The sequence below is a fragment of the Carettochelys insculpta genome, chromosome 6, assembly GCF_033958435.1.
Source record: "Carettochelys insculpta isolate YL-2023 chromosome 6, ASM3395843v1, whole genome shotgun sequence".
NCBI classification, from domain to species: domain Eukaryota; kingdom Metazoa; phylum Chordata; order Testudines; family Carettochelyidae; genus Carettochelys; species Carettochelys insculpta.
Window position 1 is genome coordinate 126,298,236 of NC_134142.1, and position 21,646 is coordinate 126,319,881.

At 58.5% G+C, this 21,646-nt stretch overlaps 2 protein-coding genes across 5 annotated transcripts in view; both read left to right on the forward strand.

Annotated features, from left to right (window-relative positions):
- Window positions 1-811, forward strand: part of TMEM219 (transmembrane protein 219) — a 30,749-nt gene extending 29,938 nt beyond the window's left edge. Inside the window, exon 5 of the mRNA XM_074998446.1 lies at window positions 80-811. Coding sequence (XP_074854547.1) covers window positions 80-208 — 129 coding nt within the window. The 3' untranslated portion in view covers window positions 209-811. The remainder of the gene's footprint in view (window positions 1-79) is intronic.
- Window positions 812-7,186: 6,375 nt separating this feature from the next.
- Window positions 7,187-21,646, forward strand: part of TAOK2 (TAO kinase 2) — a 35,334-nt gene continuing 20,874 nt past the window's right edge. The window contains exons 1-6 of one of the 4 annotated variants that reach the window (XM_074998370.1): window positions 7,187-7,995; window positions 9,794-9,965; window positions 11,308-11,379; window positions 11,559-11,660; window positions 11,737-11,782; window positions 11,850-11,946. In XM_074998370.1, coding sequence (XP_074854471.1) covers window positions 9,834-9,965; window positions 11,308-11,379; window positions 11,559-11,660; window positions 11,737-11,782; window positions 11,850-11,946 — 449 coding nt within the window. In that variant the 5' untranslated portion in view covers window positions 7,187-7,995; window positions 9,794-9,833. The remainder of the gene's footprint in view (window positions 7,996-9,793; window positions 9,966-11,307; window positions 11,380-11,558; window positions 11,661-11,736; window positions 11,783-11,849; window positions 11,947-21,646) is intronic. The other 3 variants (XM_074998371.1, XM_074998372.1, XM_074998373.1) reach the window with 3 other exon arrangements.

A 21,646-nucleotide genomic window follows, 5' to 3' on the forward strand; every position in this document is an offset into this window, starting at 1 on the left:
GGACGCCACTGGGGGGGAGTTCTCCAAGGGGAGTGGAGAGGAGCCGCCCCCCTCACCCTGTCTCTGTCTGCGCCCACAGGAGGACCGCCACCTGTGCAGCCAGCGCCTCCTGCTGGCCGGCCTCAGCACGCTCTGCCTGTGCGCTCTGCTACTGTGCACGGCCGGCCTCTGCCAGCCGGCCCCCCGCGATAGCAGGGGGAGACTCTAGGGGCTGGCTTGGCCTTCCCATGGTCTTCCCTTGCGAGAGCCAGGGGTGGACATGGGGTCTGGGCCCCAGCTCCCCTCCCCCGTCCCCTCGGCAAGCCAGGGTGGGACCCAGGGCTCCTGGCTCCAGCCCCCAGCTCCGAGCTCCCCTCCCCTCCCCTCCCGTCGGCGAGCCAGGGTGCTCTCTGGCTGGTACGTCCATGCAGGAGAGAGGCTCCGGGCAGGGGCCAGCGCATGTCTGGGGCCTGCCTCGTGGAATAAATGGGATGTGCTAGGCCCAACCGTGCCTGAGTCTGCAGGAAGGCCCAGAGAATAAAAGGGAGCAGCTCCTGGGGCAGGGAGAAAACGAGGGGGCAGCGTCCCACACGGGGGCAGGGCTGAGCAGACCCTAGATTTAGAATTAGAATTCTTGACCTTCCCCCCACCCCTCCACTCTCTGATTTGCTCACCTTGATTATCTTTTTCTGATTTGTCCTCCTTGCTTACCGTTTTTGGTTCTCTGTGTCTTAAATATTGAGTCTGGTCTGGTCTGGCTATGGTCTGAAGAAGTGGGTCTGTCCCACGAAAGCTCACCTAATAAACCATTTTGCTAGTCCTTAAAGTGCTACTTGACTGCTTTTTGTTTTGATAGTGTATAGACTAGCACGGCTCCCTCTCTGTTACTAGTTCAGTTAGATCCAGTTCCTTCCAGCTCCTTGCAGGTCGTGCTGTTCATTCCTGAGTGGGGTCGTACTATGGTCAGCTTCTCTGCCAGCAAGCAGAGTCAGCAAGCGGAGCCAATCACGTGGGCACTTCGCCTTACAGAAGCCATGTTAGTTATGCTAACTTTATACAGTTCGCCACACCCTTCCGCCCCCAGAGATGCCCAGGCCACATGGTGCCTGTTTGTTTCCTAGTTGCTGCCTGTGGGGCACCCCCTGCTCCCCCACTTTGCAGTCACAGCCTAGGTAGGTCTCCCATTCCCCAGGGTAGGGCCAGCTTAAGATAAGGGCTGGAGCCGAGTGGTTCAAATACCCCTTCCCAGATCACTCATCTAGAAATCCAACTCTAATTACAACTTACACAACTGGGCTCGAGGGAAACGTGCACCCATTAGTACAGTCGCCCTTAATACTTGGGAAAAAACTATTGAGTTCCCCATAGCTACCGAACTCCTAAGGACTGTCAAAGTTTGACTCAGACTCACAATTTATCAGACCACTCTGTTTTATTAGCAAAGCCGCTCTGCTAATACATTTAGAAGTGAGCCCCCTGAGTGGGGCTTGTGTCTCTTAATTTATACAGTTGTTTTTGGAGAACAAGTTACAGAGAAGTTACAGACAAAAGAAGAAAAGATTTTAGTCACCACCCTTCGAGATCCCTGAGACCAGTCACGTATCTTCAATTACCTGCCACCCGTAACAATCTCCTTTAACAGCTTCCAGTTAACTTAACTAATTGCCCTTCACACCTTCCATTCTGATGCCTGCTTCTTAGACGTGCTGGCTCCATCTTAATTGCTTCTCCATTCAAAAGCTAACTGTCCCTACGTGTGCTCCCTCAGATACTTTGTAACATGTTTTGACATGTCCCTCTCATATACAAATGTATCCAGCATGTCCCCTTATACAACGTTATACTTATACAACGTTATACTTCCACAGGACTTGTGTTGAAAAAGCATTCTCTCCCTTCAAAGCCAGTCACGCCTGGGCAAGGAGCAGCAGCCAAACCAACCCTCTTTGCCAGGCAAGTCACACACGCTGTCCTGGGGCCCCCACCTAGATGTTAGTGAAACATCTAAGTGTGGCCGCCCAGGCAGACACAGACAACTGGAGGAACTCCTGCCACTTGCACAGAGAGACAGGCTCCCTGTGGTTTTAATATGCACGGGCCGGGCACGGCCAGCCCGAGGAGGCGGAGGGTGGAACAAACTCCTATCCCAGCCCCTGTGGCTACTGGCCCACTCCCCTTCTTCCTGCTGTTAGAGGCTGCAAGCCCCTTGTTCGGCTGGCCTTTTTGTGCCAGAGCTGTCTGGGGACTTGGCTGTCACTGGTGATTTTGCAGGGAAGAGCAGAGAAATGACTAAACAACAGCAAGAGCCCTGGAAACGATCAGATCACAGGAGAGATGATCAAATACTGTGAAGAAAGTATGACTCAGCAAATACACCGACTACGTGATATAGCCTGGAAAGAAGAGAAAGTGCCTAAGGGACGGACAAGATCTGTGCTAGTGAATACCCAGGAAAGGAAGAGCACTGGAGTGCAAGAACTGCAGAACAATTGTCCTAACTAATCATCTAGGCAAGGAGCTGATGATGTGAGTGATGCAGAGACTGAGATCGCAGACAGAACATGGAGCAGCCGAGCAAGCAGGGCTCAGGACAGATAGAAGTACCAGCCAGCAGCTATTGGCACGAAGATCGATAGCGGAGAAAGCTCAACGACAGAACATGAACCTGCTGCAGAAGGTCCCCAACGAGGAATTCTATAGGAAGATACGGCCAAAAGAGAACCTGCTGCAGAAGGTTGTACAACACAAGTTACAGCTATTCGGGCGAGTTTGCAGAATGAACGAGGAAGGAAAATCAAGGCCGTGGTATGGATGGGTGGAATAGGAGAGGCAGACCCCGCAGAGAATGGGTGGGTGATGTAGTAGATTGGTGCGGAGCTAGTCTGCAGAAACCAAGCCACTCTGCACTGGACAGGGACAGATGGCAGGAAATGGCGAGGGAGGCAGCGGACACCCACGGGTGCTGGGCCCACATTTGATGATGATGAAGCCCAGAGACCAAGGAGCTGGGGAAGGCTAACCCTGAGAGAAGCTTTGTGCGAGAGGCTGGGAGAAAGGGGAAGGGGTGGGCGTCTGGGTCTACAGGGGAAAAGCAGGTCCTCGCCGGTGCTTGTGATGTGCCTGCTCCCTGCCCTGGGAGCTGCAAACAGAAAAGGGAGAGAAGGGAAAAGGCGGCAAAAGAGGAGGGAGGGGGGAAAGGTCTGCACAGGGAAAACCACCAGGAAAGAAGCTGTGAAGAAGAAAACCCGTTCAGCCAAGGGGCAAGGAAAGGGGGGGCCTTGCTCTGCCTGCCGCTGGCACTGGGGGCTGCTCCTTCTCCTTTGGGGCTCGTGGAAGTGTGTGTTTTCTGAGAGCTCAGGGGCTCGATGGGACTGGCCAGTGGTTTTGTTGGGCTGCTGCCTGTCGGGTCACTCCCATTCCCGGTCCCCCCGCTCGCCTGCCGCGGCCCAGGGTGCAGGTTCTCTGGCTTTCTTTCCATGCCCAGTGAGAAAAGAGTAGGTTTTGCCAGCCGGCCTCCCTCCCCTCCCGCCCAGGCTTTCCCAGGCAGGCAGCAGAGCGTACAAGGGGTAGAGGGAGTCAAGGCAAAGCAGTGGGGTGTAAGTTTTCTCCTCTGGGCTGAGTCCCACCCACTGCCCCCCCATGAAAGGGAGGAGCAAGTCTTGGCTTGTTTTTTTTTTTTTTCCTTTTGTCTTTCATTCTTTTCCTAGGAGCAACCTGGGGCCAAACACTCCCCTGCAGCCCAGGAGTACTTCTGGGGGGCAGGAAGCTCTCCCCCCAGCACTGCCCACTCAGCTCCCCTGCTGCTCAGGCTTGCCAGGGAATGGCACGTGACCGCTCTGAGGAGCTCAACTTGAAACTCACATGGGTGGAGGTGGGGGCGCGCATGGCTGCAGCAGCTGCAGGTGGGGAGCTGTTGGGGGCAGAGCAAGGGACAGAGGAGGGTGAGGCAGAGTTATATGGATGGGAGTATGGGAGGGGGTCAATGCAAGCCTCAGGGCCCTGGGAAGCAGTGCAGCCCTCAAAGGCGCTGGGGGGCAGTGCAATTCTCAAGGGTCCCAGGGAGCACTGCATGGGGGGGGGTCACTGCAATGCTCAAGGGCTCCAGGGGGCAGTGCATGGGGGGGGCAGTGCAATTCTCAAGGGCCCTAGGGAGCACTGCATGGGGGGGGGTCACTGCAATGCTCAAGGGCTCCAGGGGGCAGTGCATGGGGGGGCAGTGCAATTCTCAAGGGCTCTAGGGAGCACTGCATGGGGGGGGGGGTCAGTGCATTGCTCAAGGGCCCCAGGGGGCAGTGCATGGGTGGGCAGTGCATTGCTCAAGGGCCCCAGGGGGCAGTGCATGGGGGGGCAGTGCAATTCTCAAGGGCCCCAGGGGGCAGTGTGGGGGGGAGCAGTGCAATGCTCAAGGGCCCCAGGGGAGAGTGCAGGGGGGGCAGTGCAATGCTCAAGGGCCCCAGGGGGCAGTGCATGGGGGGGGGTCAGTGCATTGCTCAAGGGCCCCAGGGGGCAGTGCATGGGTGGGCAGTGCAATGCTCAAGGGCCCCAGGGGGCAGTGCATGGGGGGGCAGTGCAATTCTCAAGGGCCCCAGGGGGCAGTGTGGGGGGGAGCAGTGCAATGCTCAAGGGCCCCAGGGGAGAGTGCAGGGGGGGCAGTGCAATGCTCAAGGGCCCCAGGGGGCAGTGCATGGGGGGGGTCAGTGCATTGCTCAAGGGCCCCAGGGGGCAGTGCATGGGTGGGCAGTGCAATGCTCAAGGGCCCCAGGGGGCAGTGCATGGGGGGGCAGTGCAATTCTCAAGGGCCCCAGGGGGCAGTGTGGGGGGGAGCAGTGCAATGCTCAAGGGCCCCAGGGGGCAGTGTGGGGGGGCAGTGCAATGCTCAAGGGCCCCAGGGGACAGTGCAGGGGGGCAGTGCAATTCTCAAGGGCCCTCTCTCTGCTCCCTCTGCAGGAAAAGCAGCATTGGCCTGTGCTGCCTTGTGTAGCAGTGGGAACCGGGTGGGGGAGGGGTTCACTCTGTGCCCCCCGTACAAAGGGGAGAGGGAAGTGCAGGAAATCAGCCGAAGTGCCTGTCAGTCCTGGTGACAGCGACTGACCCAGCCAAGCCTGGACAGTGGAAATGTTGCGACTTACGGCCAGCTCTGGGCCCCTCAGACACTGCCTGGTTCTTTCCCTCGGCTCACGGCAGTTCCGGCCAGCCCCAGCCCAGCCCGGCGGGAACTCCTGATTTCGCAGGGGGGTAACTTAGCCCCATTTCCAGAGATGATGAAACTGGCAGCAGGGAGTGTGCCGAGCTTGCCAGAGAGTCCAGGCGTCCTAACACCTGGCTTTGCGTGTTCACTGCCAAACCCACTGTCCTTCCCTCCTCCACCTGCTTTGGCTTTTCTCCCTGCTCTGCTTTCCTCAGCAGCTTCCCTCTTGGCCAGGCGAGTCTCTTCTCAACGTGTCTGAACTATCAGTAGTTGTGCAGCTATCACGTGTGCAGGATTACATCCGCAACGAAAAGACTGTATTACATTCACACGAGCTGCAAACGGTTAGAAAATACACCTGACCCATCACCTGCCATAAGACATGACGCCTCTCCGACAGAAACAGCGAGGAAGCCGGGCCAGTCTACTTACTACCAAAAGAAACGAGCCGTCCAGAAGCGCTTCAGCGCCTGCCGGAATAGCGTCTCGGGCGATGAGCTGCCATGGGCCAGACCGGCTCCTGCAGCCCGGACCCGGACCCGGACCCGGACCCGCGCGGGCTGGGTACCCAGCCTGTTCTGCCTCGCGTGCTACGAGTCCGCGCGGGTCCGGCTCGGGGCTGCAGGAGCCGGTCTGGCCCATGGCAGCTCATCGCCCGAGACGCTATTCCGGCAGGCGCTGAAGCGCTTCTGGACGGCTCGTTTGTCTCTCCGATAGACTCAGGGGCTCCCAGGGGAGTGGGCGGGGCTCCCAGGGGGAGCAGGAGTGGGCGGGGCTCCCAGGGGCGCGGGGCTCCTAGGGGAGTGGGCGGGGCTCCGAGGGGGAGCAGGAGTGGGCGGGGCTCTCAGGGGAGTGGGCGGGGCTCTCAGGGGCGCGGGGCTCCCAGGGGAGTGGGCGGGGCTCTCAGGGGCGCGGGGCTCCCAGGGGAGTGGGCGGGGCTCCCAGGGGGAGCAGGAGTGGGCGGGGCTCCCAGGGGCGCGGGGCTCCTAGGGGAGTGGGCGGGGCTCCGAGGGGGAGCAGGAGTGGGCGGGGCTCTCAGGGGAGTGGGCGGGGCTCTCAGGGGCGCGGGGCTCCCAGGGGAGTGGGCGGGGCTCTCAGGGGCGCGGGGCTCCCAGGGGAGTGGGCGGGGCTCTCAGGGGCGCGGGGCTCCCAGGGGAGTGGGCGGGGCTCCCAGGGGGAGCAGGAGTGGGCGGGGCTCTCTGGGGAGTGGGCGGGGCTCCCAGGGGAGCGGGCGCGGCTGACGGGGCGTGGAGCGGGCTTCGCGCTCCGCTCCCTTCGCGGCTCCCGGAAGTGGTGAGAGGTCCGCGGGCTGCTGCGGAAGGGCGGTAGCGGCCGGGCCCGTGCGCGGGGCAGAGCCCGGGGACGCAGCCCGACCAACCAAGCCCCGCCCTCTCGTAGCGCGCGGGAGGTTAACGGGCGCTCTGGTGCCTGACCCTGTTTTCCGCCTTTGTGCGCACGCGCCAGCCCGAGGCTGCGCGGGTAACAGAAGCTGACAGGTTGTTCACGCGCCCGCCCCCTTCAGGCTCTCCGCGCCAATCACAATACATTTCCCCGCTTCCAATCGGAGCCCGCCGTGCAGCTCTTTAGCCACGCCCCCACAGCCGTTACTCTAGTGGACCAATCCGTGCCCTCCGTGGCCACGGGGTCTCGTCCAATCGGACGTTACCGCTCCTTGGTCTCCGCCCTCTCTCTCCACAGCGCGGGATGGGCGGGACCCTCCAATCAGAACCACTTGCTCCGTACGTCAGGCACGCGGGGGCCGCGTCCCCGTCTGCGCCTACGGATCGCTCCTGTGGCGCGCCCGCCCTCCGGGGTTGTCGAGTTCCGGAATGGGCCGCTTTACATGTGCGCATGCGCAGCCCTAACTCCCCGTTATGGTTGTCCGTCTCCGCCAACGGTCCGTCACGCGCACGTTCCCCGGCCCGCGCCCCTGAGGCGCGTGCGTCCTGCTCCCTCCTGGGGTCTTTGGGCGGGCTCCTCCCATGCGCATGTGCACTGCGGCCCCGCTGCCCTGGTTCCGGTTTGGCTCCTGCATTGGACGCCATCTTGGATTGGGGGAGCAGCCGCGACCGGCCGGAGGCGGGGCGGGTGGCGCGGAGACAGCGGGGAGGGAGGGAGGAAGGGGGCCGGAGACAGCCGGGACCACGGCCCCGGGCTGCAGAGACCGCCGGAGCCCCCCGGCCCCTATAGGTCCCTCCCAGCCCCCCCAGGGCCTACAGAGCCCCCCGGAGCTCCCCGACCCTACAGAGCCCCGGTCCCTATAGGTCCCTCCCAGCCCCTGTAGGTCCCTCCCGGAGCTCCCCTGGCCCCGTCAGCCCCCCAGACCCCTCGGCCCTATAGGTCCCTCCCAGGCCCCCATCCCTCCGGATCCTATAGGTCCCTCCTGAAGACCCCGGGCCTGTCAGCCCCCCAAGCCCGCTGCTGGGCCCCGCGCGCCTCTCCTGTGCAGGCTCTGCCTAGCTTCTGCCCTCCGGCTCCCGGCGCGCTGAGCCCCAATGCCCCTGTCAGGCTCCCGCCCCCCCGTGGGGCCCGTACACTGAGCAGCAGGGAGACACTGGGATTCCCCCAGGAGCCGTCTGCTGGGAGGGGCTGGAGGCCGAGAGGGTGTGTGCACCCCCCCCAGGGGGAGGGGGCTGAGGAGCCCCTGCGGAGTCGGCTCTCCCCAGCAGCAGTGGAGGCCAGTGGGCTGAGAGGTGGCAGGACCCCCACCCTGCAGAGCCCAGCACGTGTCCCTCTGCGTGGGGTGGGCAGAGGCTGTTGGGGCTGCTGCCCCCCCGTTGCAAAACCTGGAGCTGGAGCCCCAAGGGAGAAGACACTGCCAAGCGCTGGTGAGACAGCCCCATATGTCGGGGCCATGAAGAGATGGGCTGGGGCAGCAGGGCCACACAGGGGCACTGGTGTCAGGGGAGCGGGTGGGGGAAGGACTGGGAGTCAGCAGGGATGAGGGGTAAACAGTAGGGGAGGAAGGGGGTGCGACATGCAGGGGCTTGGGTTGGGTGTCGTGCAGAGGAAGGGCCAGATTGGAGAGCGAGATGCAAAGGTGGCTTGGAGGGCCTGGGGCTGGAGAGGTTGAGGATGGGGGCAGGGAATGAGCTGTGGGGCTCTGGAGGCTACAGCCCAGCTGGCCCTGCAGGGGCTGTGGGGCTCTGGAGGCTATGACCAGGCTGGCCCTGCTGGGGCTCTGGAGGCTATGGCCTGGCTGGCCCTGCAGGAGCTGTGGGGCTCTGGAGGCTATGACCAGGCTGGCCCTGCTGGGGCTCTGGAGGCTATGGCCTGGCTGGCCCTGCAGGGGCTGTGGGGCTCTGGAGGCTATGGCCAGGCTAACCCAGCCCAGTGGAGGGGCTGGGGCGCTGGCTCTGTGGGGTTTGCGGGGGCTATGCAAGGCGGGCTGGGCTGGCCCAGGACAGGGTTTGGGACTCTGAGGGGCAGGGCAGGGCTGAGGCCTGGGGGGCTGGGCTGTCTCCTTCTGTGCTCTCAGGTGGCAACTTGATCTGGGTTGGGGACCCCCAGAGGACTCTGGTTCTATTGGCTCCAGGTAGAGGCCGGGGTTGGGAATGGAACATGGGGCCTCTTCCCTCTGGGGCGGTTGGGAAAAGGAGTTTTGTAAGCAGCTGTGATTCAGCTGTAGGGCTGGGGAGAGAACCCAGGTGTCCTGGCTCCCAGCCCCCACACTCCAACCACCAGCCCCTGTCCTCTCCTGGAGCTATAGGGAGAACCCAGGTGTCGTGGCTCCCAGCCCCCACACACTAACCACCAGCCCCTGTCCTCTCCCAGAGCCACAGGGAGAACCCAGGTGTCCTGCCTCCCAGCCCCCACACAGTAACCACCAGCCCCATCCTGTCCTGGAGCCGTAGGGAGAACCCAGGTGTCCTGGCTCCCAGCCCCCACACTCCAACCACCAGCCCCGTCCTCTCCTAGAGCCATGGGGAGAACCCAGGCGTCCTGGCTCCCAGCCCCCGCATTCCAACCACCAGCCCCCTGCTCCTTGAGCCAGGGACAGAACCCAGGTGTCCAGCTCCCTGGGGTCTGGGGAGGGCTGTGCTGAATGAGGTGGCATTGGAGTAGCTCTTGGTGGGATTTTGCCAGTGCCCACGCTAACGTGCCTCCTCCCAGCCACAGCTGGAGTGGGGTGTGGGCCCTGCCTGGCTGCCCAGAGGCCCCATCGCCTCCCTGAGTCAGCTGGGCCCTCCGCAGGGCAGGGCAGGGCAGAGACAGCGCCTTGGGGCAGCCTGTCATCTGCTGGGGGGCTGGGCGTGATCCCCCTGACTTCAGTTCTCAGCACCACCAGCTGGGCTGGGGCTGCGGGGAGAAAAGGGGTAAGGGATCCCCCCTCACCTGGTGCATCCAGGAGTTCCCAGCTGTCCCCTCAGCCCTTGAGCAACCTGGCACCCCAACCACAGTGTCCAGCCCTGTGAGCCGGCCACTGGGCCTGGCAGGATGGGGGCTGAGAGCCTGGGCACCTGCCTTTTCCCCCAGTTCAGGGGCGGGGGGCGCCGCTTAGACCCACACGGGGCCGAGAGCAGGACTCCTGGGCCCTCTCCTGGCTCGCGGGGAGGAGGGGAGCGGGGCGGTGCTGGGGCAGAGCTCCTGACCCCAGTGGAGTGATGGATGGTGCACCCCTTGCAGGAGCAGAGCGAGGTGCCAGGGCAGCCCCCCAGCCGCGGCCATGCCATCCAACGCCCGGGCTGGCAGCCTCAAGGATCCCGAGGTGGCCGAACTCTTCTTCAAGGAGGACCCGGAGAAGCTGTTCGTGGATTTGCGCGAGATTGGCCATGGCAGCTTTGGGGCCGTCTACTTTGTGAGTGGCTGTGGGCCCTGCCCTGGGCCCTCTCCTCCCAGGCTGGGCAGCCTGCGGCCCAAGCGGCTCTGCTGCACTGCCCCCGCTGAGTCCTGCTGCTTTCCAGGGTCGCAGCAGTGACCGGGAGGGGCGGCACGCAGCCTAGTACGTCCGAGCGCCAGTCACAGACTGCCCGGCGGGAGCCCAGGGAGGGGGAGGGGCGGCATGCGGCCCAGTACGTCTGAGCGCCGGTCACAGACTGCCCGGCAGGAGCCCAGGGAGGGGGAGGGGCGGCACGCGGCCTAGTACGTCCGAGCGCCGGTCACAGACTGCCCTGCGGGAGTCCAGGGAGGGCGGGGGGCGGCATGTGGCCCACTCCATTGCTGCTGGACTCCCTTCCAAGGTCCTGGAGTCCTGCCTGGTGCCCTCCCACCAGGACCTGGCACCATCCCTGGCAGGGTTTCATCTCTGTGCCCAGTGGCCCCTGAAGGACTGAGCTCCCAGCCCTGGGCTGAGCAGGCCAAGGTGGGAGGCCATGCCACCCATCACTGCGCAGACCCCCAAGGGCCCGGCCCTGGTCCGTGGGTCTCAGCGAGCCGCACGCTCCCCAGCCCTCAGGGTGTGGGCCCAAAGAAAGAGCTGGGTAGAGAGGAGAGCCTGAGGGTGGCACGGCTGTGACTGGGGCTCGCTCTGCTGGAGCAGGAAAGTCCGGTCGCCTCACGTCGTGTTGGAGGTCTGGGCTGCTGGCTCCATGTGCTGGGCAGGGACAGGAGATCCCAGATGGGCACTGCCGTCACCCTTTGTGTCCAGGGCCAAAGCCCTTTCTTCCCGCCCCCCAGCGCCTTGGGGGGCCGCCCCGCCCCAGCCAGCTGGGCTGCTGCAGCAAACTGCCATTGGTGGATCCCGGAGAGCCTCCACTTTCTGAGCTGGGCCTGCCCCTCTCCCTCGCCTCCGTGGCTGCATCCCATCGACGCGCCTGAGTCTCTGGGCCTGGTTCCACCCCATTGTTCAGCCCAAGGTCCTGGCTGGGGCAGGGGTCACCCCTCCCCTCTCACCCTGACCCTGGTCTGCCCCAGCCGGGGAGCCAGATGCTGCAGCTTCACCCCCAGGCCTGCTGCAGCCGTGTGAGCAGCACACGCAGATTCAGGGCTACCTCAGACCCCTCGCACGTCCCCCCCCAGCACACCGTGTGGGGCAGCAGCTGCCCTGGGCCCTGCAATGGCTTCCAGAGCCCGCAGGGAGCGCCGGACACATGGCAGCCCCTTCCCTACCTCTTTCTCTGCATGGGCCCCTACGCTCCATGGGAGCCTCCTGCTGGTCTGGCCGTTGGGGGCTCCCCCTGCTCAGCTCCCTCTGCCTGCAGGCCCGCGACATGCGCAGCAGCGAGGTGGTGGCCATCAAGAAGATGTCGTACAGCGGGAAGCAGTCCAGCGAGGTGAGCGCCTGGTCCGTGGGAGCTGCGGGGAGCCGTGCTGGGAGAGACGCCCACAGCCCGGCTCCCTGCCAGAGAACCCAGGAGTCTGGCTCCAAGCTCCTGCTCTAAGCACTAGGCCCCCCACCCCTCCCTGAGCTGGGTCCGGGCTCCCTGCCTGCCCTGACGCGCAGCTCTCTCAGAAATGGCAGGACATCATCAAGGAGGTGAAGTTCCTGCAGAAGTTGCAGCATCCCAACACCATCGAGTACAAGGGCTGCTACCTGCGGGAGCACACGGCCTGGGTGAGTGCCGGGCTCAGGGCTGGGGCGGCGGCACTGGGGCCCTGCCAGACTCACTGCCCCTCTTCTCCCCCCACAGCTGGTGATGGAATACTGCCTGGGCTCGGCCTCTGACCTGCTGGAGGGTGAGTGCTGGGCAGCGGGAGGGGGAGCCGTGGCTCGGGGAGCTACTCACCCTCCCTCTGCCTCCAGTGCACAAGAAGCCGCTGCAAGAGGTGGAGATCGCGGCCATCACGCACGGGGCGCTGCAGGGCCTGGCCTACCTGCACTGCCACAACATGATCCACAGGTACTCTGCCCCCACCTCCCGGCCCCCTGTGGCGCTCCACCTCCCAGCACCCACCATACAGCTCCCAGCCCCCTGTGGCTCCCCACCTCCTGGCACCCACCGTGCAGCTCCCAGCCCCCCATGGTGCCCCACAATGCCCCGGCTCCCAGCCCCTGGCTCCTGGCCCCCCACCATGCAGCTCCCTGCCCCCCACGGTGCCCCAGCTCCCGGCCCCCACCTCCTGGCCTCCCACTGTGCAGCTCCCTGACCTCCCTGGCGCCCCACCTCCCGGCACCCACCTCCTGGCCCCCCACCATGCAGCTTACTGCCCCCCTTGGTGCCCCACCTCAGAGCTCCTGGCCCTCCGCGGTGCTCTGGCCCCTGGCCCCCCACCGTGGAGCCCTGGCTCCCGGCCCCCACCTCCTGGTCCCCCACTGTGCAGCTCCCTGACCCCCGTGGCGCCCCACCTCCCAGCACCTACCTCTTGGCCCCCCCACTGTGCAGCTCCCTGCCCCTCATCGTGCCCTACTTCACGGCTTCCAGTCCCCACCTTCTGGCCCCCCCACCTCACAGCTCCCAGGCCCCAACCTCGCGGCCACCAACTGTGCAGCTCCTGGCTCCCTACCTTGCAGCCCCCCCACCGTGCGGCTCCTGGCCCCGCAGTTCGCAGCCCCTGCATGATGCAGCGGGGTGCACATGTGTGATTTGTAGCTTTGCTCTCCCAGTGCCGGACAAGGGCCCAGCTGGGATGGAATTTGAAAAGGGTGAGCAGCTAGTGTGCAGGAGGCTGGAGTGGAACAGGGCAGGCCGGACCCCAGCCAGGGCTTCCAGGCCTTGCATCCCTTTGGGGGGATCCCCACCCCCCAACATGGGTTGGACAGAGCACATCTGGCTGCTGTGCTGATACCTCCGTACCGCACTGTGTCCCTGTCGCCGAATAAACCTTCACAATGAGAGTCACTCCTGCCGCCGGATGGGGTGTAGAGCTTGGGGACCCCTGCACCCCACAACATGTATCCCCCTGACTCTCCCAGTGCCTGCACATGGCCAGCACCAAGTTGTCCCTGTCCCAGTACAGTTTCATCATGTTCTCGTGGTGCAGCCGGTGGCTGTGAGCCCGGTTCGACAATTCCACCACAGAGTTCACCTAATTTAGTTGTTTGACAACCTTGAAGGGACTGTCACAGGCAGCTTGTTCCACAGCATGGGTATAAGAGTGTCATTAGAGGAAGTTTTGGAACAAATAGAAAAACTTAACAGTAACAAATCACCGGGACCAGATGGCATTCTCCCAAGGGTTCTGAGAGAACTCAAATGTAAAATTGCGGAATTATTAACTTTGGTTTTCAACCTATCCTTTAAATCAGTTTCTGTACCCAAGGACTGGAAGACAGCTAACATAACACCAGTATTTAAAAAGGGCTCTAGCGGCGACCCTGGCAATTACAGACCGGTAAGTCTAATGTCAGTACTGGGCAAATTAGTTGAAATAATAGTAAAGAATAAAATTCAGGCACGTAGAAGAACATAATTTGTTGGGGAAAAGTCAACATAGTTTCTGTAAAGGGAAATCCTGTCTTACTAATCTATTGGAATTCTTTGAAGGGGTTAACACACATGCACACAAGAGGGATCCAGTAGGTACAGTATACTTAGATTTCCAGAAAGGATTTGGCAAAGTCCCTCACCAAAGGCTCTAGTGTAAATTAGGTTGTTATGGGATAAGAGGGAAGATCCTTTCATGGACTGAGAACTGGTTAAAAGACAGGAAACCAAGAGTAGGAATAAATGGTAAATTTTCTGAACGGAGAAGGGTAACGAGTGGTGTTTCCCAAGGGTCAGTCCTAGGACCAATCCTATTCAACTTATTCATAGATGATCTACAGAAAGGGGGAAGCAGTGAGGGGGTAAAGTTTGCGGCGATACTAAACTGCTCAAAATAGTCAAGATGGAAGCAGACTGTGAAGAACTTCAGGAAGATCTCACCAAACTGAGTGACTGGGCAACAAAATGGCAAATGACATTAAATGTGGATAAGTGCAAAGTAATGCGCATTGGAAAAAATAACCCCAAGTGTACATTTGGTATGATGGGGGCTAATTTAGCTACAACTGATGAGGAAAGAGATATGGGGGTTATTGTGAGCAGTTCTCTGAAAACATCCACACAGTGTACAGCACCAGTAAAGAAAACAAACAGGGTGTTAGGAATTATTAAAAAAGGGATAGAAAATAAGAATATTTTACTGCCCTTTTATAAACCTATGGTACGTCTCGAATACTGCGTACACATGTGGTCTCCTCACCTCAAAAAAAGATATTTTGGCATTAAAAAAGGTTCAGAAAAGGGCAACTAAAATGACTAGGGGTTTGGAACAGGTCCCATATGAGAAGAGGTTAAAGAGACTGCGACTTCTCAATTTAGGAAAGAGGAGACTCAGGGGAGGTAGGACAGAGGTATATAAAATCGTGAGCAGTGTGGAGAGGGGAATAAAGCAAAGTTATTTACTTGTTCCCATAATGTAAGAACAAGAGGACACCAAATGAAATTAATGGGTAGTAGGTTTAAAACTAATAGAAGAATCATAGAACACTAGGACTGGAAGGCACCTCGAGGCCATCGAGTCCAGCCCCCTGCCCTCATGGCAGGACCAAGTACTGTCTAAACCATCCCTGATAGACATCTATCTAACCTGTTCTTAAATATCTCCAGCGATGGAGATTCCACAACCTCCCCAGGCAATTTATTCCACTGTTTGATCACCCTGACAGTTAGGAACTTTTTCCTATAAATGTCCAACCTCAACCTCTCTGCAGTTTAAACCCGTTGCTCCTTGTTCTATCCTCAGAGGCCAAGAAGAACAAGCTTTCTCCTTCCTCCTCATGGTTCTTTTGCACACAGCACACAGCCAGCCTGTGGAACTCCGTGCCAGAGGAGGCTGTGAAGGCTAGAACTATGAGAGTTCAAAGAAGAGCAAGATAAATTCATGGAGGTTAGGTCCATAAACGGCTGTTATAGGAAGGGTGTCCCTGGCCTCTGTTTGTCAGAGGCTGGAGAAGGATGGCAGGAGACAAGTTGCTTCGTCGTTGTTTTCTGTCCACCCCCTCTGGGGCACTGGCCACTGTCAGCAGACAGGATGCTGGGCTAGACGGACCTTTGGTCTGATCCAATCATGGCAATTTTTATGTTCTAAGAACCATCACTTGGTCCCAGTGGCGTAGGCTGGGGCCTGGGCGTTGTGGTCATACCAGACTTTTCGCTTCCTTTGGGCCCTGAACAGGTTCTTCCTAGCCAGGCCCATGAGCTTGGCGAGCGTTTCTCATAAGGCCAATACGTACTCCTCCAACAACTCCGCTTCGGGAGAGACCTTCCTCTCCCACTTGTCTCTTAGCAAGTCCAGGGGTCCCTGCACCCTCCTTCCATACAGCAGCTCAGACAGGGAGAACCCCGTGGATTCCTGGGGAACTTCCCTTGCATGGGAACAGCAGGAGGTGTAAGTGCTTGTCCCAGTCTGGTGGGTGCTGGTTCATGAAGGTTCTTAGCATTTGCTTCAGAATCCCATTGAACCTCTCCACAAGCCTGTTAGTCCGACAGTGGCAGGTGTGGCCCAGGGGCGCCAGACCCCACACTTCTTCGAGTGGTTTCCGTGGATGTGCCATATCAGGTGTCGGGCGACCCCCAGCGCTGCAGATCGGAGATTTGCAAACCAGTAGCTGCTTGGATCACACATGCACAGAAGCCCATCGGGCCCTTCGTGCACTTCCAGTCTTGTGCCTGATCCAGTCTGAGCCAGTTCCTCTCAAGTGCCCTTGGCAGCAGACGGGTTTCTCCTATGCTCCTCAGCAGCACAGGGTGTCCGAAAAGTAATTTTTGATCTTTGTTGTTTGTTGTTCCTAGCTCTTACCAAGTCTCTGACAGTTGTAGTTTTGTATTTACTAGTTAGAGTATAAAAAAAAGACAAGTTGTTTGTATAACCAGTTCTCTAGTGGCTAGTACCTTTAATAGTTGTGTTGCTGCTTCATTGCAGTTCCAAGAGCTCAGCTGTTAACAGCTCTATTGTTCTGTTGAAATGCCTGTGTCAGATTTTAAAAAGTGTGATGGCCACTCTGAATGCGTACAAGTGTGTGTCTTTGAGAACAAGAAGTCGTCCTGCAGCACCTTATAGACTAACAGATATTTTGGAGCATGAGCTTTTGTGGGCAAAGACCTGCTTCGTCAGATGCATCTATAGCTATAAGGTGCCACAGGACTTCTTGTTACACTCAGTGCATACGCTGTTTAGGAGAGTCCAGTGAGCCTCAGAAGTGCCCACATTATTGTCACTTACAACACGAGCTCAGAGAGACAGAGAAGTGAGACTGAGAGTGATTCTTGTTAAAGAGCTCTCCAGCCTGATACTGTGGACTAGTCAACACCTGAAGGCACGGCAGTGGGTCAGAACGCCGAGCAGCCTCATTGGCCTCCCCGGAAGGCCATAAGCAAAAGAAATGATCTCTGATTCCGTCTGCCCATTTCATGTGGTGAGCAGGTGAGTTGCACTGAGAGCCGAGCTTCCTCTCTGAGGGAGGAGGACAAGCGCTCTAAGCCTAGGGAAGTGGCTCCACCTGTGCTGATGCAAGAATCCCACTGGGAACCAACGGGTTCACGGAGCTTGCTGGTGCCAATGCTAAAGGTCAGTTGGCACCGGAAGTACCAGCAGCACCACACACCATGTCCCTGGCACTGGCAGCACCTGAGCCAGCAGAACCAACAGTCTCAGCACCAGGTACGGCACTAGCTTATCTGGCACTGCATACGGTGCTGATGGGCACCAACTCCCAGAGGGAACCGGAAGAGGCACCAGCCAAGACTCTGCATTGTAGCCCATCACCTCATTCACCAATTCTGACGTTCTCTCCTCAACTCAGGTCTCCATGCTCTCCCATGGTGCCATCACTTCAATGTCCAATATCTCCTCTGGTGCCGTTCCTGAGACCACCGCCTCTCTTAGAGCGACCACACCATACCTGCAGCCATGGTTACCACAGGTCCCTTTCACCCCACCGTCTTGCAGGTTGTCATACCTGCCTTGCTCTGATCAGCATCATGAGCACTGGAGACGCTCCATCTCTCGCTCCTCACCCCCAGATACTCGTGTATGCTGGTACCCTCCCACCTACAGGGTCACCAGAGCAATGCTGCTAGCCCTGCCGATCTCAAGATCTCTCTCCCGAATGCAGACACGGGTACAGGCGTTCAGCTACTCTCCACCTCCGCCGTCACTTCCATCTCCACAGGCCCAATCCATAGTTCTCGCTCTGTTGGAACCGGTTGAGGACCAACCGAGGGCTCAGAGGAACGCAAGGAAACTTACCAGACAGGCGAATTCTTCCCCTCCTGATGGTTTAAGACTCTTTCAGGAACAGTTTAAAAGAGTAGTTCAGAGTCAAGACATTCAGATAGCTGAAGTCCCAGAAAAACAGCACAAACTTTTAAAGAACTTGAGACCTCCAGCATCCTCCAAGATCGCCATCCCACTAGATGATGCTGTAACGGAGGCAGCCAGTAACATCTGGCAACCCCCTGTCTCCATCCCAGCCACTAACAAGAGGTCAGACTAAAAAGTGGTTTGTGCCTCCCCAGGGGATGGAATTTTCATTTAGCCGTCCTTACCCTAACTCTCTAGTGGTAGAGTCATCACAGCGGAGGTCTGAGGCTCCCCAGTATAAATCCACAATCTCCAACAAGGATGGCAAAAGGCTGGAGCTGTTTGGGAGAAAAGTTGATGCCTTTTCTACCCTCTTACTGTGCATGGCTACCTAAGCTGTGTATTTGTCTAACGAGAACTTGGATAACTAACGACCCTCATGGATCACTTACCAGGTTCCAAGAAACCTATTCTTGAGGCACTTGTCCCAGAGGATTATGCAGCCTCTTGTACGGGAGTACAGGTAGCCTTGGACATCACTGGCACTGCTGCATGTTCCACGGCGACAGCGGCGCTCATGAGGCGAATACCCTGGCTCCAGACCTCCAGGGCACCTGAAGAATTGCAGACTCAGGTTGAAGACCTGCCTTTTGACAAAAGCAAATTATTGCTTTTAGCTCCAGATACTGTGCTGCATTCCAGTGAAGGTTCTTGACCAACACTGAGAACCTCAGGGATGTAAACTCCACCGTACAAAAAGAAGAGAGATTACCCATATTATTAACAATACAGTTACCCGTACCAGCAGCAGTCTTATCAGCAGAGGGTCTGCGATCAATCCAAACAGCCCCACAGGCCATCTGGAAGGTGTAAACCAACAACAGCACATTCCACCGCTGCAAAACCCAAGGCAGCAACTTTTGACTCTTCCATCGGGGACTGTGCTATCATCTCCATGGTCCAATGTGACCCACTGGCTCAGCATCTCTTTCGTTATCAGCTATGCCCCTTTTACCATCAGTTGTCCATGATCACTACAGACAAGTGAGTGCTGGAAATAGTCTCAGCGGGTTTTGCCATCCCATTCTGTGCAATACCACCCACTGCTCTGCCCACGCTGGCCCTCTTCAGGGACCCCTCTCACAAGACCCTGTTAAAATGAGAGGTCAACCACCTCCTTGTGAGAGGAGCGGTGGAGTGAGTACCTCATGAATTCAGAGGGAAAGGCTTTTGCTTGCGTTACTTCCTTACGGAGAAAAAGACAGAGGGATGGACACCCATCTTGGACCTATGGGTGTTAAATCACTTCCCACACAAACAGCGCTTCAAGATGATTCCTGTTGCCTCCATAAGTGCTGGACTGGGCATCGGGGATTGGTTCGCAGCCCTCAATTTGCCAGACGCATACCTTCATATAACGATCTGCCTGGCTCACAGATGCTTCCTCCGGTTTATGGTGGGAACACAGAATCCCAGGGCTGGAAGGGACCTCAGGAGGTCATCTAGTCCAGTCCCCTGCTTCAAGCAGGATCAACCCCCACTAAGTTATCCCAGCCAGGACCTTGTCCAGCCGCGACTTAAAAACCTCAAGGGATGGAGAATCCACCACCTCTCTCGGCAACACATTCCAGTGCTTCACCACCCGCCTGGTGAAGTAGTTTTTCCTAATATCTAACCTGCACCTTTCCCTCTTCAACTTCAGACCATCACTCCTCGTTCTGCCACCTGACACCCACTGAGAACAGTTTCTCACCCTCCTCTTTAGAGCTCCCCTTCAGGAAGTTGAAGGCTGCTATTAAATCACCCCTCAGCCTTCTCTTCTGTAAACTAAACAAGCCCAAGTCCCTCAGCCTCTCCTCATAGTTCATGTGCTCCAGCCCCTTAATCATTTTCGAACACTTTCAGTACAGCGTACTTCCCTTGGGCCTCTCGACAGTGTTCAGAGCTTTCTCAAAGACCCTCGCGGTGGTGTCAGCACACATGTGTTGTCTGGACGTTCTAATATTTCCGTACCTGGACGACTGCCTTCTTGAAGGGCGCTCCCCGTCGGACGTCCTCCAGATGATATCCGTCACTGTGGAGACGTTCCAGTCTCTGGGCCTCGTTGTCAATTTACAGAAATCCATGATCACGTCCACATAGAACATAGAGTTCACGGGGGGCTCGTTTCAGTTCGATATCAGCAAGAGTGCACTTACGTGCCCAGCGCTTCTGAGCGATCCAGTCCTTAATGGAGGTACTCATTGGCAGCCTTACAGTGCAGCACATCCACGGGCCTGCTTCCAGGGCGTCCCTGTGAAGGACATTTGCTGGGCAGCAAAGTGGTCGTCTTACCACACATTCGCCAAGCATTATGCAGTATGTTGCCAGATGGCCGGAGACACGAGCGTCTTGACAGCCATGCTCTAACCTCTAACTCCGGTAGCCACCTCCACATTTGTGGGGGGCACTTGAACAAGAAAGAGAGGTTACCCCCAGGTGGCAATGATGGCTCTTTGAGATGTGTCCCCCGTGGGTGCTCCGCCACCTGCCCGTCCTCCCTGCTTCGGGGTTTCAGATGGGTACTTCCGAGGCGGCTTCGAGGGACTGGCTCAGACCAGATCCGGCACACACGACCAGAAGTGTGCGAAGGGCCCGGCGCGCTCCTGCATGTGCACAATGCAAGTGGCAGCTGCTTGGCAAATCTCTGACCTGTGGCGCCGGGGCTGGCCTGATGCCTGCTATAGAGCACCCACGGGGACCCATCTCGGAGCGCCACCGTTACCACTTGGGGGTAACTTCTCTTTATCTCACGAGCTTCGCAGCAGGGCTGACGTGAAGTTGGACTCCTGCTCAGTGAGGACCTCCCTGCTGATGATGGACAGCAGTGCATCCGCCACAGCATCAGCCTCGGTAGAAATCAGGGCCACTGCTTCTGGGTAGTGAGTCACAAAGTCTACCACCACCAGGATGTATTTCTTCCCGGAATGCGTTGCCTTACTGCAGGGCCCCGCTATGTCCATGGCCACTTTCCGGAAAGGCTCCTCTGTGATGGGCAGTGGCCTCCGGGCGGCTTTCCCCTTGTCCTGGGTCTTCCCTGACCTCTGGCAGGGGTCGTAGGACCAGCAATAGTGATGGACAGCTACGAAGACTCCTGGCCAGAAAAAGTTCTGGTAATGGCTTCTTCCTGGTGCGCTGGATCCCCTGGTGTCCTGGGAGCAGGACATTGTGGACCAGGTACAGCAGCCTGCGCCGGTACTTTTGGGAACCAGCAGCTGTTTCCAGATTCCCCCACAGCTCCACTTTGTGTCTGGGAACCTGTTCCCAGTACAGAAATCCCTTCTCCTACGGGAATCTCCCCATGCAGCCCCCTTCCCCCCCCAGTGGTGGGGTCACTCTGAGGCTGGGCAGTTCTCTCAGCTTTTGCCAGGGAGGGATCGCTGCAATTCCATGGTTGGGGAAGGGATGGGAACTGCTTCCCCCTTCCTGCCTGGGCTCCAGGTTCACCGGCCTGGGAGACCCAGCTCTTGGGGGGGGGCCCTGTCTCCCAAGATAGGCCCCTGTGGCTCTAGCTGGGAATCCTCCCCCACACCGGGAAGAGCACCCCTAGTTTCCTTTAGCTGCGGGTCAACACCAGTGTGATAGGACAGGGTTTCTGGGCACAGCTAGAGAAATCACTCCAGGTACCTTTGCATAAAATTGGAGCCACTTACAGCCCCAGGCAGGGATTGCCTTCTCACTAAGGCAAATCCAGCCAGCCTCAACAGCACCTCTGCCAGCCAGAAGCCACACAAGCAAACCCACAGACTTCCCAACTGCCCCGAATTCAGGGGGGTTAAGCTCCTAAACCTGTTTCACCAAGTACCACAACAGGTTCTTCCAGACTCCAAAGGGCCCAGCCCCAGACCCCAGTCAATATATACTTGGATCTGACCTGACCAGCATGCAAAAGCCAGATCCTTAGGCCTAATGTCTAAGGCTTTATTAATAACAACGGTGGCACAGGATTAGAGAGAAGAGTCATTAAAGCAACACTTTACATACATCAGTCACAACCACTGGTGCAGCCAGGTGGGTTATTTGCCGATTCTTAGAAGTCTCTGAAAGTTCACCTCGGGTTCCATTGATTCGGTTCCCAGAGCACTGTAGATCTGACCTGCTGGGTCCACATGCTGCCACATGCACTCTGAGACCAAAAGACAAAGGATGTAAGGTGGACACTGCGAAGTCCACACCATTGTTCTCCTGTTGTCTTCAGGGACAAAATCCTTTCTCCTTCCCATGGTCCCTTGAAGTGCCATCCCCACCTAATCCAGGTGGCCTGTTGTGGGAAAG